Source organism: Podarcis cretensis, assembly GCF_951804945.1.
Source record: "Podarcis cretensis genome assembly, chromosome: 11".
Classification (NCBI taxonomy): Eukaryota; Metazoa; Chordata; class Lepidosauria; order Squamata; family Lacertidae; genus Podarcis; species Podarcis cretensis.
This window is the reverse complement of record NC_137180.1, coordinates 34,594,033-34,613,222: the sequence shown is the minus strand read 5'-3', so window position 1 is coordinate 34,613,222 and position 19,190 is coordinate 34,594,033. Positions and strand designations below refer to the sequence as shown.

Genomic DNA, 19,190 nt, shown 5'->3' with positions numbered 1-19,190 from the left:
ATAGTCAGGGGTCCCTTTACCCTTAATGTGGAACAGGAGATCTGTATGCCTCTACTTTGTGCTCTATTTGTCAATAAACAAAATATTATAAAATGCCTTAAGTTTCCAGAGATAGGAAACTCCATAGGAACCCAATCTGGATAATGCTTCCCTGAAACTCCTCATCACTTGGAAATGGGAAGCACACAGCAATGTGTCTGTTTTAGCTGTCCCCCATGTCATTATCTTCTAGGATCTAATTTAAGACATACTTGTTTGTTCCACTGGCACATAGATGGACTGGTATTCAATAGTCCAAGTGTTGCAGTCTGCTGCACTGTGTTTCATTGCTGATACTGGTTTGAATTATATGGTTTGAATTATATTTTATGCTGACCTCATTTTAATGGTTATTGTAAGGCCCCCTGGATACCTATGGGAGGAAGGGTAGGATACAAGAATAATAATAAATTCTAATGACTGACCACTATTCATGCCACATTCTTCCACCAGGTTCTTACAGACGCGTTCATGATCCAGTCGGATTTTTCTTCTCTCAGCAGCCAGGGTGTACTCAAGAGAATCCTGTGCAGTGACGAACTCCACTGGTTTTAAATCAACCTGAACAAATTAAAGATTTTTTAAAAAGGATTGCAAAAGTAAATTCTACTTTTATTATTTTATTTTATTTTATTTTATTTTATTACCTACCCTTTACCCTAAGTTCTCAGGGTGAGTTATTTACAAGTGAAAATACAGCATTAAAAGCAGTTTTAAACTTACAATAAAAAATGCAACCACAAACAACAGTGTGGGTCCTGAAAATACAGTATACATTTCAGGTGTCAAAGCCCTGGGTAAAAAGGTGTGTCTTCATTATCTGAACAACAGCAAAGTCTGCACCTCATTCTGCCACTTTTGTATTAAGCTGCATTAATAATTGGTAAGAAGAGATAGCATACCAACAGTAACTTGACATACATTTGCTCACATTCCAGATTTACCAAATGTTGGTTATTTATTTACACACTGGCGGAGGAAGAGGAGTGCGGGGGCAGCGCACTGTCCCCGGCAGCGCGATCCCGGTGGGGTGCCATCGTGGCTGTCCCCCATCCGCGCTGGGCGCCATGCCCCCGCAGGTGACATGGGACACCCCCAGGAGGCGCACCAGCCCCGCCCCACCTGCTCTCCGCCCCCTGGTGCCGGAGTATTTACACACACAGATACACACATCTTAAAATCAACCTAAGCTAAAATTTGTCTCAGAAAACAGAACTAGAAATGCAATGTGTAGCAGGCACTGAATGCAATGAAATTGTGGCACTTCCCCTTAGCTAGCCCATGGTCAAATTACCACAGTAAAAGCTTCTGATGCATGTTTGCCCACTACAGTTCTTCTGTGGTGCTACTACTCTGCTATCAGACAAACAATATTAATACAAATTATGTAAGGGTAAGCTGCCATGAACACCACAATTTGGTTTACAGACCATTCTGGAATCCATGTAAACTAAGGGCCATTTTTGAATGAAATATATCACCTTGCCATTATGTACTGGTTTTGCCACGTATGTAGAGAAAGCCACACAAATCAGTTTTTGGAAGGTGGTAAGAGGATCTTGCAATGTAACTTTGACACCAACCTACATGCAAAAGGAAACAACAACACCGGATTACTAGGAGTTATATAATTTAGAACTGGTTTATGTAATAATACTAGCATTCCCTTCATCTTAATAAAGAGCTGAGCTCACCAACTGATTTCATAATTATGTTATTATCTCCATTGCTTCCCAAGTGTCTTAACAGTACAATCCTATGTTACATCTTCTACTACTACTACTACTACTACTACTAATAAATTTATTATTTATACCCCACCCATCTGGCTGAGTTTCCCCAGCCACTCTGGGTGGCTTGGCTCCCAACAGAATATTCAAAACACAATAAAACATCAAACATTAAAAACTTCCCTAGACAGAGCCGCCTTCAGATGTCTTCTAAAAGTCAGATAGTTGTTTACTTCCTTGACATCTGACGGGAGGACATTCCACAGGGCGGGCGCCACTACCAAGAAGGCCCTCTGCCTGGTTCCCTGTAACCTCACTTCTCGTGGTGTGGGAACAGCCAGAAGGCCCTCAGAGCTGGATCTCAGTGTCCAGACTGAATGATGGGGGTTGAGACGCTCCTTCAGGTAAACTGGAGTTCAGTTTGGCTGCTCAGAGATACCTACTGAGTTCAGCGGGACCTATTCTCTGCTAAGTGCGTGCAGTACTGTAAACCTAAATACAACTGCTGATTCTATAAAATGTTGATTGGTGGCTAATTTTAAATAGGGTGGGGTGCTGAAAGGAGGGAGGAGACACTTGGGCCATTTCCAGCCAATATTTATTGATTTATTAAATTTATGTCCTGCCTTTCCTCCAAGGAGCTCAAGAAGAATACATGGTTCTCCAGATTCTCACAGCATCCTGTGAGGTTGGTTAGACTGAGACTGGTGCAAGGTCTTCCAGCAAGCTTTGAATTGACTGAGGATTTGAATCAAGGTCTCTTCAGTCCTGGTCCAACCCTCTAAACATTACATCACACTGGAGCTCTTTATAGCTTTTATAGTCTTTGTCGTGCATGACTAAACCCCATAAAGACTAATATAGACTTGAGGGCACATTTTGAACTGATAAGCCTGCAGATGTTCTGTATTTATGAACTTTTTCATTCAGTTTCAGTGCTCAACTCTTTAACAAACTGTTGGAACAAAATGTTTTGAAAAAGAAGAATGTAAACATTTAAAAATTAGCAGTGTACTGTGGCAGATACCGGTTCACTTGAAAGAGAAGCCAGAGGTAGTTCTGCATAAAGAGTACAAGTGTTTGGTGACCACAAAAGTTGTCAGAGAACCTATTTTGCGAGAGTGGATCTACTGAAACAGTATCATGGACATAGCCTCTGAGAAAGTCAATAGCTCTGGGCAGCTAGGGGGCCCTGGGGTATGTTTTGGACCTGTAACCCGGGGGTAGAAGACAAGAGTCATGTTGTGGCAATAAATGATTAGGAAATGTAGAGAAGGGGATAAAAACTAGTGAGAGAGATTTGAGTCCCCACTAAAGACATCCTATTGGCGATGGCCATTTACTTAACATGAATTCATTCTTTCATTTGTTTCATTCTGCCTATATAACACCATGTATAATCTCAGCTTAAAAACACACCAAGACAAACAAATGCAGTCTCTTACCTCCATACTCGTAGTGAATGCCCGGTTTACCTTAGCATTAATGCTGATAATCTGTCCGACTCTATTAACAGAAAAAAGCACCACAATCTCATTATACAAAAACAGAATATTATAAGCAGTTTCAGGCCTTTAGTGGCCCTGATCTAGCAATGGCAACACGACACTGTTAGCTACTGCATGGCCAGCCATCAATACCAGAGGGAGAGAGGGGTATTGGCAGAAATAAAGCATTTTGGCTCTGCAGGGCAATGGCAAGGAAGGTGACTTGCTGCTTGATCAGCCTCTGCCCACTGCCCACAGGCAAACTGCTGAAAACTTATCATAGAACCATAAGGTAAAGGTAAAGGTAAAGGGACCCCTGACCATTAGGTCCAGTCGTGGCTGACTCTGGGGTTGCGGCGCTCATCTCGCTTTATTGGCCGAGGGAGCCAGCGTACAGCTTCCGGGTCATGTGGCCAGCACGACTAAGCCGCTTCTGGCGAACCAGAGCAGCACACGGAAACACCGTTTACCTTCCCGCCAGAGCAGTACCTATTTATCTACTTGCACTTTGACGTGCTTTCGAACTGCTAGGTGGGCAGGAGCAGGGACCGAACAAAAGGAGCTCACCCCGTCGCACGGATTCAAACCGCCAACCTTCTGATCAGCAAGCCCTAGGCTCTGTGGTTTAACCCACAGCGCCACCTGCGCCCCTTCATAAAACCATAGAATTGTAGAATTGGAAGGGTCCCGAAGAATCATCTAGTCCAACTCCCCCCTGTAATGCAGGATTCTCAGCTAAAGCATCCATGACAGATGGCCACCTAGCCTCTACTTAAAAAACCTCCAAGGAAGGAGACAGCATAACCTGGTTTGGACTTTAAAGTGAAAGCGGAGCTACAAATTGTGAAGGGGTTCTTCCTCTAGAAGCGATTGCAATGCAGGTTGAGGCTGTTCTGCTATTTCCAAGGAGCGAGGACAAAAAGAGTAAAGGTAAAGGTAAAGGTACCCCTGCCCGTACGGGCCAGTCTTGACAGACTCTGGGGTTGTGCGCCCATCTCACTTAAGAGGCCAGGGGCCAGCGCTGTCCGGAGACACTTCCGGGTCACGTGGCCAGCGTGACATCGCTGCTCTGGCGAGCCAGAGTAGCAGGTCTTAATTACAGTAGAGTAGCAGGTCTTAATTACAGCCTAGTTTCAGCATGGTATATAACCCTGGTCCTGGAATCTGGTTTTCATTGCCAGGATCCACACATGTGAAGCACCGACAAAGAAAGGATATCTCAGTCTTGGATCAGGCACTCTCGCTGACTGCAAATGGTAACAGGAAATTCCATTAGGTATGTGGGAGGCCCAGCCAATGAGAGGTTGAACATTCTGTCCTTCCTCTGCACCTAGCATGGAAACCGAGTGAGCTGTCCTGCTCTGGTTTGCTGTAGGAGGAGCAGAACTCTCTGTTCCTCCTCTAGCAGCACTTCATCATGCTAGCAGAATTTTGTTTGCAGCTTAGAAACTTTTATGGACATAAAAACATAAGAAGAGCCTGCCAGGTCAGGCCCATGGCCTATCTAGTCCAGTATCCTATTCTGACAGTGGCCAGCAAGCTGCCTATGGGGAATCAGCAAGCAGGACACAAACACAAGAGAGCCCTCCCCTCTCACAGTTTCTCACAAACAGCATTCAGAAGCATCACTGCCTCCAACTCTGCAAGGAGAGCAGAACCGTGATGGTTAGTAGCCTCCTCTTCCATTAGTTTACCTAATCCTCTTTTAAAGCTATCTGTTGCTGGCCATCACCGTGGCCAGTTTTAACTATGCACTGCTTTCATTTATCTTACTTTGCAAGGCTGGAGCCACTTCCACACATTATGTTGCTGGTGCTGCTTGGAGCCAAAACCACACGGTTGCTTTTCTTTTCATTAGTCCCTTAGGAGCATAAGAAGCTACCTTACGCCAGGTAAAAGTATTTATTTTGTCCAGAATTGTCTACTTTACCTAACAGTGGTTCTATAGGGCCTCAGGTAGAGGTCTTTCATATCACTTGCTACCCATTTCTTTTACCTGGTGATGCCAGGGGCCAAACATGCTATCACCAAGCTAAGTTCCCTCACCTTGAATTTCGTACAACTATGTGGTTCTGGCTTATTCTTATATTTATGTCAGGGAAACCCTTTATTTTCAGAGTATCTCCCTGAAATGCTTAGAATCTAATCTCATTCTCCAGAACCCAGAGCTCCTGAAGGCTGGCGTGTGAACACTATCTAAACATTCTTTAAAAAGTCATTGTAAGGCCAGGGGCATCCCATCTATGGTTAATAATTCTGTTTATATATATAGAAAGTTCCGTTGTCACTGTTGAAAAGTACCCCGAAAGCCACTTGCTCTGAACAGAGGCTCTGGGAATTGGAATTCAGGGAACATTGCAGTGTCACAGACCATTGCATTCTCATTTGTAACTGATGGGGACCTTTTGAAGTGTAGCAGGCTGAATGCTCTCAGTAAGGGTACACAAAGAAAATGCAAAAAGAGAAGGAAATCTAAACTACAAACTTATGTAAAATAGACACTGCTGATGAATTCACACGGTATACAAACACAAACAACAATGTTTGTTCTTTAATGGGAGGGAGCTGTTTTCCCTGTAGGCAGGTTAGGTGAGGGGGACCATATATACCGGTAAGTAGCAGATTTTACTCATACAGGATGGATATTCAAAACTTCTAACCATCTCAAAGACAAAGCAAGGAGCATAAAAACCTGGAACAGTTACAGTTTGTCTATGCAGGGAGGAGAGATACCTAAACCAGCTTGGGGGGGGGGGCATTTGCAGGGAGAATTGGCGGGGAGGGAAGAGTTAAGGTTTCTCTTGCCTCCCAATTCTCCCCAGTGATTGCCTTTCTGCCATCACATTCATCTTACAACAGAAACATGGGGTTGGGCACCTCCTATTTCTCTTTTGATTTCTAGTCTTTTGGTGTTTTAGGAATTGACAGGCCAAAACATAGTTGTAGGAGTAATATTATAACTACTACTACTCCTACTACTCCTATTCTGATTTGGAGTGCAAGAGCTGAAGGAACAAGATGCATTGCTCTTAATTCGTTGTGCAAAAATCACATTGTTACAAGTAACTTTCTCCTATACTTCAGGAGTAGCCAACACGGCACACTCCGGATATTGTTGGGGTCCAACTCAAAGCCAGCAGAAATTAATCAGGAATTATGGGAGTTGGAATCCAACAACACATAGAGGCACCATGTTGGCTACCATTTCTATATTCCTTGTGGATTAAAGAAACACAGCTAAATTCTTGGGAAATGGGAATGTAGAAGACTTGGGGACATCTTGTTTTCAGCTTAGGAACAACATACAGTTCAAGCATATCCCAGAAATAAGATCCACTGTGTTCCACAAGACTTGGGCTACGTGCATGCTTGTTTATTCAGCATCCAGTGCACTCCTCTATCTTGTCATTTATTCTGAAATACTGTGTTTTGAGGCTTCCCTACCCCAATACCAGCTTGAATTGAGAAAAAGAATGACCTAGCTGCATTTTAAGCCATTAATGAGTACACACGAATCTCAATGGGGGGGGGCATAATATTAAATATCTGTGTGAAAAGTGATTCACGCAACACTATAACTGGAGCATCACTGTAAATATATTATTGTTTCTTCATACCAGAGGTAACTGCTACAATATGACCTTAGTGTGCATGGATATGGCACCTACATATGTATTTGTGCTCACAATAATAATAATAATAAAGTTGTACCATTTAGTAAATACTGCATGAACCCATCAGGCCTTGCTCCTCAGGAAAACACAGACTTGTAGTCTAAAATCCCACAGAAGTTAATAATTGCATTTGCCATCATTCCGTACTTTTACAACACAGCAGAAAGAAATGTTATCTTAGTTTTCAAAATTAATGAACATTAACATTAATTATAAATGCTTTTAAAGTTAATTAACACTCAGGTGGAAGGTTAACTTCATAAAACTGCCAGACTTCTCTCACATTAACAATCGAGACAAACAGTTGACTGGCAAAAATTGCTCGCTATTAGCTTCAGTGGGGAAACAACCCCCCCTTATTTCTGGAAGTTAAAAGCAAAATATATTTCTTGAGTTGCATGCACTTTTATGAATCCATTAAATGCATAATCTTTGAAAATGGGGGGGGGTGCCAATTTATGACTTTATGAATGCCACTCATCGTCATATCAAGAAAAACATTGTAAGATTTTTTTAAAAGTGGTTTCCTTTCTCAGTAAATGGTTGTATTTGTAGACAAACTTGTATCCCTAGCAGGCACTCCTATCTGAACTCCCCGCCCCCCCAAGTCACACACCCCTATCCTTGGGCTATGTCCCTCCCCCATGCCCTCCTTGAGTGTTGTGTTTTTGTCTCCATGTTTATTTGAACTATGATCATAATACTTGCTTAGCTGAATGCAGAATTGAGGGGTGTGTGTGTGTGTGTGTGTTGGATTTCAACACGGCTGGAATGTAACCTACTGTACAAAGGTAAGAGCCTCATACGTTCCTCCACCTCCTTCTGCTTCTGGCCCTTGTCCACTATTGTCATGAGGCCCCATGACAGAACATGGTCCTCAGGCTGAGAGAAGCTGCCCACCCTTAAGAGAATCATCTCCTATGTTCACTGGACCAATTTTTAATGTTCTGGTTAATCTCTGTTACACAGAAAATAAAGGAAGGCTGTGAAAAGTGCTGATAATAACTATTTGAAGGTATACCTGGCAGTCTCTTCAAACTGAATGTCATCCACCGATGCTGTCACACAGGGCATGCCAGCGTGTTTCTCAGCTTGGAAGAAAAGGCAATTATAAACATGTAAGCAATTATAAGTTTTCTCTCAACATGCCTTTGCCCTTAAGCATGGTTAATTTGGTTGTCTTCTAAGGGCCACTTTACACATATGATGCTTTCCTTCCAAAGATGCACATTGTTAATCATAGAATTGTAGAGCTGGAAGGGACCCCCAGATGGACATTCAACCTCTGCTTAAAAACCTCCAAGGAACGAGAGTCCACCACCTCCCTAGGGAGTCTATTCCAATCTCCTTTTTTGTAGCTTGAATCCATTGGTTCAGTTCCTACCCTTCGGAGCAGGAAAAACCAAGCTTGTTCCATCCTCCATGTCACAGCCCTTTAGCTATTTGAAGATGGCTATCCTTTCTCCTCTCTACCAGGCTAAATGTACCCAAATCCCTCAAGCATTCCTTATAAGCCTTGGTTTCCAGACCCTTGATTATCTTGGTTGTCTTCCTCTGCACACATTCCAGCTTGTCAACATCCTTCTTAAATTGTGGTGTCCAGAACTGGACACAGTGCTCTAGGTGTGGTCTGACCAAAACAGACACCATCAGGACACTATACTTCTGTTGATGCAGCCTAAAATAGCATTTGATGTTTTGGTTGCTGCATCACACTAGTGACTCACATTATGCTTGTGGTCCATTAAGTCTGCTAGATCCTTTTCACATGTACTACTGGCAATCCAGGTGTCCTCCATCTTATATTTGTGCTTCTGGTTCTTCCTGCCTAAGTGAAGAACCTTACATTTGTCCCTATTGAAATTCAACTTCTTAGTTGGGCCCAGTTAAGGTCATATTGAATCCCAATTTTGTCTTCTGTGGTACTGGCTACCCCATCTGGTTTTGTTATCCTGCATCTATTTTATCGCATTTACCAGTTCCAACTGCAGCTTCCCAACAAGCATACATGTTCTTCCCCCCACAAAAAATCTATAAATTCTGTTCATTTGTTAAGATTTATAGATAGCTTCATGACAACACTCTCTAAGTGGCTTACTTAGCAAGATTATCAATAAAACACAACTGAAGTCCACAAAACTGTTTTCTTAAAAATTATACGTAAGGAAATTAGTCCAGCAGCCCAATTACTGTGGTCAATTGGAGGCCTGTGGGAAGCCCACAAGCAGCTCCTGAATGCAACAGCATCCTCCCCACTTGCGATTCCTCACAAATGATATTCAGAGGCAGTATATGCCTCCGACAACTGAAGTAGAACACTGTCATGATCTTTAATAGCCAGAGAGCCAGAATTTGTCTAATCGTCTTTTAAAGCCAATAAGAACACGAAACTGGGCCATCTGTGAACTAGATATAAGGGTACTGGTGAGATAGTGCTTGAAATAATTTACAGCCTCTTGAGTAATGCTTAACTTCCAAAGGAAAAGATGGAAAACTTTTTCCCCCTTTTAACATTTGTAGCCTACTGTTCCTCCAAGGAGTTTAGGATATTTATAGAATTTTCTCCATTTCATCCTCATAATAAGGTTCATCAGGGCAGCCAGGCTTCAGATTTCTCATAAGTTTGTTTTTTAATTATTTGAACCCTAAGACCTACCAGGTAGAGTCAGGTGCAAAAGACATGCAGGATGCCTCTGAGCCTAGGGATTTTGTTTTCAGTATCAGAACTGAACTCAGGTCACATCCACACCATACATTTTAGGCGCATGGCTTCTTCCCCCCAAGAATTCTGGAAGTTGTAGTTTGCTAATCTAAACTATAGCACTCTCTGTGGGGAACAGGCAGTACAGATGCTAATCCTGCATTGGGTTTCCCAATATACAGCACCTGCACCATCTCTCGTTTTTAGCCAGCTCACTTTCAATACTCCCCACTTTCTCCCATGAGTATCTCAGATTCAAATAGCCTTTTCTGTTACACACACACACTCTCTGGCACAACAGTGGTATCAGATCAAACCTCACTGGCAAACTGGTCATTCAGGAAAACATATCCAATCCTATGTTACACCGAGAGAACACCAACCAATCATTCCTGACTATTAGCAAGCAATTGGCTTAACTAAGGAATGTCATCCAACAACTGTAACCATATACCAATCTTCATGGAGAGAGAAACTGACCTGGTGGGTAGAGTGCATGTGTTCAGTAGCTGTGCAAGTTCAGAGAAAACAGTACAGGCAAATGCAGGATGCAAAACATGGGTTTCTGGTGAATGTTGTTTAATTCTACTGCCGGCGTTGTATACAAATGTGTGAAAAATATGGCTTGCTCACTGTGGTGCCCATAACCACAACAGCAGTCCTGAGGACTTTTCCTGGTGCCCAAGAAGCCCCTGAGTATTCTTTCTGGATCCTCATAATTTTTACAAGAGATACCCTCAAAACAACCAACAATTCACAAGTCACCTCTCTATCTACAGAGGGTGTTCTGTGATTTGTTGGTGGGTTGTTGCCATCTTTAGTAAAAATGATGAAGATCCTTTAGGATCTCTGCCGCGCGTGTGTGTGTGTGTTGGCAAGCACTGGATATGTGCTATTGGATGTGAAATATACCACTGTAAGGTGGGGTGGGGGCGGCCCTTTGTAAAACCATACAAGTTCAAGAGAATGCATTTTAATTCTACTGCTTCCAACTTTTGTCCAGAGGCCATAAAAGCACACACACACGCGCACACACACAGAGAGATTCTCTTTTTGTCTTTTGTGGGGAATGGCCCAGGGCAGAGAACCTACTTGAAGGGTGGTGCACATGGCACTCTCTCAAAATTCCAAATTTGTCCATGGTGACCTCCTAGCTTAATAACTTTCCTACCTCATAGGAGAGTTGTGACAAAAAGATAAAATCATTCAGTAACTGGGGTTATATAAAAGAGAAAAACGAACCTGTTTTAATTTTAAAGCTGTGAAATCCCTAAATTCTTTACCAACAAAATGAGTATTGTAATTAAGCTAGTTTGCATTACAAATGCTCCAGTATACCTCACAGCCTTATTGAAGGAAGAAAAAACCTCTGGAAATTGCAAGTGCCAGCATAATAATAATTTTATTTCTAGAATGATACCATACTGAGAGAGAGAGAGAGAAAAAAATAAAACTTTACTAATATTTTTGTGCTCCTTAGTATCTGCTAATGAGCACATTATGCTGGCACTATGCAATCCTAAACTCACACAGCTGAAGGTAAGCCTCAATGAATTCAATAGGACTTACCTCTGAGTAGATATTATAGGATTGCAGTGTAAGGAGCTGGCAGCACCATTCTACCCATGTCTCCTCAGAAATAAGTCCCACTGAGTTCAACAGGGTTTCCTCCTGGGAGAAGTTGGCACCTGGCCTTACCTGACACTGCAAATCCTCGCTTCCCAAACTGAGGGTACTGTGCAAAGGAGGTAGTTACAGCATCATGAAGATGAGGATTGGGCTTGCTGTCTCTTATTACTTGCCAGACAAGTAAAAAAATCCAACGTTTGCGCCCTATCCACCTGTTAAGTGGATAAGAGCTGCACCAGTAGACTTTCTGCCTGTGCCATGCAACTCTTAGAAGGCCTGGAAGAGGTGGTGAACAGCCAGGCACCGTCGCTATCTTGGACCTCGTCAGAGACGAGGGGGCCAGAAGCACCCGCTGCTGCGCATCCCCCCACCCCCGGCCCTGAGGGTCACCCTGAGCGCCTGAAGCAGGCGGGTGGGAGAAGGGAGCGCTCGCGCTTACCCGCCAGGCAGGCCGTGGTGTCGATCCATTTGAGCAGCTGCCCCGCGCCCAACTCCCCGCGGTAGTTCGTGTGCGCGGGAAAGATGGTCTGGCACATGTGCACTTGCGCGGCCGCCATGGAGCCCGCGGTGCTGCCGCCTCCTGCGCCTCGCTCCCTCGCGTCTGTGGCGGCGCCTGCAGATGCAGCTGGGACCTTCGCATGCCCGCCTGCTTCCCGCTGCCGGGCTAATGTGTAATTAGGCGCAAGGCTCGCTTTCCTGGGCGTCGAAGGGAAACTGGCGGTGCCCTTATTTTGGCGGCGAACCAGCTCCCTCCTTAGGCGGCTGCGTCCTCGGCCTACGCGGGGCAGGTTCCTCGAAGCTGCTTAGTAGATAAGGAACGAGCGAACCTCGCCTTCTCGCCCTCGCCGGGTTGCTGCGTGCTTCCCGTCCTTTCTGCCTTCTTCTAGCTGCTACGGAAAATAAAATTTAAACGCGTGCGATAATAACAAAAGGCGCCACATTTTGATATATCATGCATTATTAAAACTCAGCTCGCGGGAGACGGACCAGAAAGTGGGCATGTTGAGCAGGCGTTGCGCAGCGCGAGAGCCGACCTCCATAAAAGTGTTAAGGGGTCGCCCTTTGTCATAAGCGACCATTATCTTTCCTCAGACTTAAACGGATATAATCAGTCGTCTTGCTAAGCAGTTTCACGCTGAAACTTCTCTGTCAGGGAGAATGGCAGCAGTGGAGGCCTCTGGGAAATCGAAATGACCCTTTGATTAGGGGGTTGCATATTTCACAAGTTCTCAACAGTTGAGCTGCTGGGTTGTTTTTTTTTATCTATTACCTTTGCAAAAGCTACTTATCAAAAGGAATGAAGGAAGTGAACCTCCAATTGCACAATAATTTTAAAATTATTATTTGAGCCCATCACAATATTATTGGAGCCCAGGCTTGAACCCACCAACACCATCCTCAAATAAGAATTCTGCTGAAATCACGTTCTGTCCAGTCATCCCCCCCTTTTTTTCTGCAATTGGTTGCCTTCCCATTTTTTCTAATTGTAAATTTAATGCTATACCTGCTGGGGATCCATGCAGGGTCAGCCCACCCATGAGGCCAGGTGAGGAAACTACTTCAGGTGGCAGGATCTACAGGGGCAGCAAATCACAATGTAGATCTTTCCCCCCCCACCCCACTTGTTCCTGATGTAAAACGGATTGCCTCTGCATCCATGCTTACTGAAGAATAAATGGCATCATTTTTTTAAAAAAAGTTTTATTTGCCAGATCTCTGTGCAAAGTAAATTAGAAGAACAGGCTTATACTAAGGGAACACTGGTCTGCAGAGTGGGGAAAAGTTGAGACGGTTAAGCTGACTGGTGTCTTGCCTAGAGGTTCCCCATATGACATCTTGTGGTAGTATCTGGGAAGTACAACTTTTTCAACAGTAAGGAGGCAATAAGATGATGGGGCAGGTGGGTGAGGGGTTACAAAATTCTCATAGAGATCTAGCAAATTCACATTTCAGCCTCTCTGGGATTTTTCTCACAGGTAGCTGTGTATTATATAGCATTCACTGCCTCATTTGTCCTTGGGTCTTCCAACAGCATGTAGAGGATTTAATAGGAAGAACCTGCAATGTCAAAGCTATGTGGAAAGTAAATAAATTGAATTGCTCAGTAGTTGTGCTTTATACCTGGTGGAAAAAGGAGGTGTCAGATTCAGGGCCATAGCTAGGGGGTGGTGAGGTGGGCCCCCGTCAGGGGCGCAGGCAAGGGGTGTGTGTGCAAAATTGGCTTAAAATATGTCCATAAATATAAATATTGCCACCGAAGAAATGGTTTTAAATAGAGGGTGAATTGAATGGGGGGGGGGGTCGGAGGAGAGACAGAAAGAAGAGCTAGGGGGCGCAATCTGGATGGTTCTGCCAGGGGTGCAAGATCACCTAGCTATGGCTCTGGTCAGATTGGAGACTTTTCTGAAGGGAGTGGATTCAGACTCAGAAAGATATAGGGAACAAAGCTAGTGTGTTTGAATCTGGATGAAATGGCTATGCTGACCTTACAAGTGTAAATCATGGCATGTAAGTTTACAGTGGAATTACAGAGCCTAAGTGATTATTGCATTACGATCCAATGTGAACCAGTCTTACAAGCAGGGTGTAAACATCTCCACAGGAAGAATGTGAGGTAGGGGCTGAGAAATAAGCGGTGCCATGGCAACAGGGTTGCATCTTATAAAAGAATATGGTGGTGTATCTTTTAAAATTATATGAGTAGGTGGGATAAAAAAAACAACAACCCAGCCAGAGTAGCAGGAAAAGGAAGGTAAACCTCGTTCTCCAAAGAACAAGCTAAGCACATGTCTGTTGCTGTTACTACTTGATGCTTTTAATGTTTTGTGGTATTATAAATTATTTATGCTCTCTTTTCTGAGTGTTCCTATATTTTAATATGTATGTATTCTCTTGTCCTGGGGCCTTTGGGTGAAGGGCGAATTATTTGTTAAATAAAAATAAGTAAGATTTATTGAGGGGGTGTCTAACAACCCTTCCCCCCCCATGGTTTATAGCCATACAAATTCTAATTCCCCTCCCCCTCTGTGTCCTGTTCAACAGAATAAACACCTTATTGTCCCTAGGATTTTTCTCAGACTCACTTCTTTTTTCTACTCTGTTACTCAGTCACCCATATAATTTTCTCAAGGGAGCTGCTTCTTAGCTTCTTAGCTGCCTGTCTTGCTTCTTTCTGGTTCCCAGCCATCCTTCTTGACTGTCCATCATCTTCGCCTTTCCATTCACTCCCTTCATGCCAGAAACATACTGTTGCACGCCACCCCAATCTCTGAGTGGTGCAAGATTCCAGGGAGTGAGGCAGAGTGGTGTCCCACACGTTACATGGTTTATTTACACACATATACAACCTGAGCCTGCAGTGGAGGGTTTTGCAGAATTAACACCCCAAAAGGGTATTGTTCATCCCATAGACACAACCTTGTTATTCCAGCAGAAATCAGCCTTGGCTTGCTCTCTCTCTGCCTTTCCATTCTTTCTGCTTTTTGCATCCAGCTTCTAGCTCACACAACACAACTCTCAACTCTGGCCTTTTGTCTTTCTGATTAACAGAGTTGGGGAACGGAGGCCCAGCTGTTTACCCTCTGGCACAGAGCCACCGCTTTGTTTTCCTTAATGGCCCATTACCCACATTGGCCTGGCTATTCCAGCACTTGAATCCACGCTGGATCCAGGAATTAGAAGCCAGACAGTCAGCCAACTCCATCCTACAAAAACTGATCACATAACACACTTCCTGCAAGCTTCTTATACAACCTCCTTTTTCTCAAGAGGGGTATCTCCATCTTCTCTTCCCTGAGATTTCAACTTCTTTGCCTTCTGCCCAGCCCTCTCGCTTCCTCTTGAGGTATACATACATTCATACATACATACATAATTTCATTTGTATGCCGCTTTTCCAAAGTTCAAACCATGCTCAAAGTAGCTTACAACATGAAAAATTATGCAACTACATAACAAAAGTAGTTATAAACAATAAATAAAATATTTAGAAATACACAACCAGCCTGAACAATTTCTACACCAATCACAAAATATATAAATGTGCAAAAAAAATCCAACAGCAACAAACTTCCCAACAACAACACCCCAGTTGCAATCCTAACACCATTTACCTGGGAGTCAGCCCTATTTAAGTCAATAGGATTTACTTTTGACTAGTTATAGTAAGGATTTTTAGTCCCCAGTCTTTCTACTCACCTGCACACATCTTCTTGTCTCTAGGGACATGTGTGAGCTTTGAATTCTGGTCAACCTGACCTTCTACTTCCAGGAGAGAAGCTGGACAGTAATGAAACATTCTGTTGTTCAGTTTGAGCTCCACAGCAAGCAGAATGTTTGCACACTCTTATATATCGGAGCTTCTGCTAAGCTTTGCCAGAAGATTTGGTATTTTAAAATATCAATGTTCCTTGGGTTACAATGTATGTATTCTATGCAAAGTTTTGTTCTTAGTCGTATTTAAAAGCTGTTTTGAGTGGTTTTGTAGTTGGACTATGGTCTATACATTTCTGACCTAATTATCTCCAGCTGAATTTCCCTCCAAATTAGGATATTTATATTTTGGCAGGACTTAAAACTATTGTTTTGAAAGCAAAGTGTGAAGTAACAATGCCAATCAATTTCCCCTTTGGAACACCTGATACAAAATATCATTTCTCATATAATCCAGCATTGCAGATGAATAGGTGTGTTTACAAATCATTATGCAGAACCCAACACTGAGTTTATTTCCATTGCCTGTTGTTTTTAAGAGTGAAGTTTACACTCAATTATCATTGGCAGGTGTTCATCAGTGAGGAATCTTGAAATCTCTGCTCAGGAAAACTGGCTCCAGCAGCTTTAGAAATTGCTGTATAATAATGTGTGTATAAACTAAGCATAGTGACCATTATTTTCTCCTCCTTGCCTTTTCCATAGTTTATAGACTCTCTTCTCTATGAATGTTCGTCACTCAAAAAAGAAGCTCTAACCTCAACAAAACGCTGGTATATTTTCAAAGCTAAACATGTTCACATTTGGCTTCAGTCACTAAATTTGGGTCCAAATGTACAGTGTCATATTTGAATTGTTTAGGTTTTCAGAAAAAATGCTCTTTTAAATAAACTCTTATGTTCAAGACACATCTAAGCTGAGTTTGACCCAGCTGACCAGAGTTTCTGCCCATAGTGTATCTGTTGTTTGCTATAAGATTAGGAACTGCAAAGCTGTTGGCATCCCAGAGCAATGCAAAGTCTAAATCTGCTCACGTATAAGCCTTCTTGAATTCCCTGGAGCTGTCTGTGCTCAGCCTGGATAATGAGATCTCTTTTAGGCAGCATAGAGGGATTCTGGAATTAAAAAGAAAGCGGGTGAAGGGGGAGCAGCCCTTCTAGTTACTGCAGAGAGGGAAGGCTTCTATTTTAAACTTCTCTGCAATAACTAGTTTCTAAGGAGGAGATTGTGCAGTTAAATTGTGAAGGGGGAAATCAAGAGTCCATTTCAAGGTTATACAGACCAACTTCAAGATCTGTACTGCATGTATGCTTAGCTGTTAAATATTTCGTATATTTATACAAAGGAAAAATATATAATCTGAAGGGATATGTAAGGAGACGATGACAGAAAGGGAGAACTGCTAGAATCCAAGCTAATGTGTTAAAACATCTAAGTATGTGTTTTTTCACCAATAAAGAGCCATTCTGAACGTGGATACCAATGATGTGTGGATATGTACTATATGTGCAAGTTTCTTCTTTGCAAACTGTGCATACTAGGATTCTGTACAATTACAGAATACACAGCCGAAGAAAACCATTCTAGCTTTGTCCTCTCCCATCCCCACCACTAAGTTCTTCAAGGACAATACTGAGACTGAGGAGGAGGAGGCTGACAAGACAGTGCCACCCCCTGGACTGGATGTATGGAAGCAGGTAGGTGGTGGCTGGGCGAAGGCAGACTGTTATTGGTGGGGCAGTGACCAAGGGCGTACCTAGGAGATGGTTAGGTTGGCCCCTGCCAAGGGCACAGGCCCAGGGGGTGAAAAAGTGTGCCTCTCCAAGGGCGCAAGTGACAGGAGGATGCCAATACAGCTCATTGTTGTATTGGGTGCAAACCTAGGTACGCCTCTGGCAGTGACTCCACTGCCCACGTCTCTGGCCTTCTGCAGCACTTTTTCTTTTGCTTCTAGGCCTTGCATGAGAACTACACTCACCCTCTCTTTCTAAGTAGAAGATCTCCCAATTTCAAACATTTGTATTAAGCCTTTCCCCATAGTTCTTGAATATTCTGTAAAGCAGCAGCAGCTTGATCATGGAGAGGAGGGGAGAGAAACCATGATAAGCAGGCAGTAGCTAGTTAAATTCTTTGACTAAGATTAATGCATGGCAAGTCTTCAGCTGGTGAACTCTGGGGCTTTTCTAATTAACAATATGTAGGATGTCTGAAATAAATGCAAATAAAGTTTTATAACATGCAACTTAAGAAAATCTCAAAAGGCAAAGCAGATAGCAAAATCTTCAAGTAATTTGATGTTCACACACACAATATAAATCCATTCTAGAATAGTTTTGTTTAATAACAAGGATCCTCTGTCATTGTTTTAAGTAATAATATATGTGCGCATTCACACACATACTGTACCTGAATTGGCTTTTCCTGAAGGTTGTTTTGCTCCGTGTTGTTAATAACTCTAGACAGCGAATCTTGACAAGGAGTTAATTCTACATTGTCTTCTCTCTGGGTGTACACATACACATAGCACATGGTACATCAGTCAGCTAACTAAAAAGGATGAACAAAACCCTGGTCAGTTGAACGTCTGACTTTTTGCAGCTCCACAGGGCCCCTTCCTGATCTCATTTCAGAAGTCAGAGGACAGCATGACACAAAGCCTTTCTTGTGTTTTTCAGACAGGTACTTGTGCCACATGGCAAAACTCATTTAAAAACAGAGAGGACTTTCCAGAACAGTTGGATACAGTATGGAATGGTTCAGAAGGAAGGAAAGACATAACTCACTAAACATGTCAGAAGCCTTAGATGTACCTAGAGTACTTCTATGGATTCCAGCCAGAATGTTTAAATTACTCATCCATCTTGAAATATTCTAGGAATAACAAGTGGAGTTATCAAGGGCAATTCCTGGATCATGATAACGACATAGCTTTTAAAGTACAACTTATTTTTGTAAAATGAAACTTTATTCTAAAATGTATCCAAAATTGCAAGACACAACACCATTAAAACAGATAAATACATATTTATGTACAGAGAGCATCAAAACACAAAACAATTGTTAATATAATTTTATACCATTTTAATGAGTTTCCATCAACAAAATTTTACAATTTAAAGAAGACTTTTCAGTTGCAAAACAGTTTTTAAATCATATGTATAAATTATGTCTACTACAACTCCAATACAGGTAAAGTAAAATACAAAAATAACCAATACTGAAATTCAAATACAAAACCCCAAAAAATGTTGCACAGGTACATATGTACACTTGATGAATTCATGCAGTTACACAGTGCAACAAAATTAACTGCTTTAGTTTAAAACTATCACAAAATGGAACAACCATATCTGCAAGCAGAAGAAAATATATTTTTGTAATAAATCATAGTGCATTTAGAAGTTAAACTTTATAAAATGATTGCTGAGTGATTTATTTCTAAAACTCCCCAGTTTGTTCTGACATTCCACTTAATTCTAAATTATACTTCCACTAAATAAAATTTTTGAACAGTTTAAAAAGATTTGATGCCAAAACAGTCCTGCCTGTTCAGTTCTTGGTCTTCAGTTTTGATATCAAATCTACTAAGCAAGGTATTTGTATCACTTATTTTCAAAGAAAATGTTTGTATTTTTTTTTATTTAAAAAGTGTCTAGTTTCTAGAGCACAGTAGGTGGAATTCAAAGAGATACCTCGCTTCAAAAAAGACACCAGACTT

The 19,190-nt window shown here is 42.3% G+C and overlaps 1 protein-coding gene across 3 annotated transcripts in view; it reads right to left on the bottom strand.

Annotated features, from left to right (window-relative positions):
* Positions 1-12,416, bottom strand: part of ACOT12 (acyl-CoA thioesterase 12) — a 29,184-nt gene extending 16,768 nt beyond the window's left edge. The window contains exons 1-5 of one of the 3 annotated variants that reach the window (XM_079995958.1): positions 12,088-12,416; positions 7,952-8,016; positions 3,215-3,275; positions 1,521-1,622; positions 465-600 (exon numbers count right to left, since the gene is read on the bottom strand). In XM_079995958.1, coding sequence (XP_079852084.1) covers positions 465-600; positions 1,521-1,622; positions 3,215-3,275; positions 7,952-8,004 — 352 coding nt within the window. In that variant the 5' untranslated portion in view covers positions 8,005-8,016; positions 12,088-12,416. Of the gene's footprint in view, positions 1-464; positions 601-1,520; positions 1,623-3,214; positions 3,276-7,951; positions 8,022-11,699; positions 12,058-12,087 lie in introns of those variants that run through there. The other 2 variants (XM_079995957.1, XM_079995956.1) reach the window with 2 other exon arrangements.
* Positions 12,417-19,190: the final 6,774 nt, after the last annotated feature.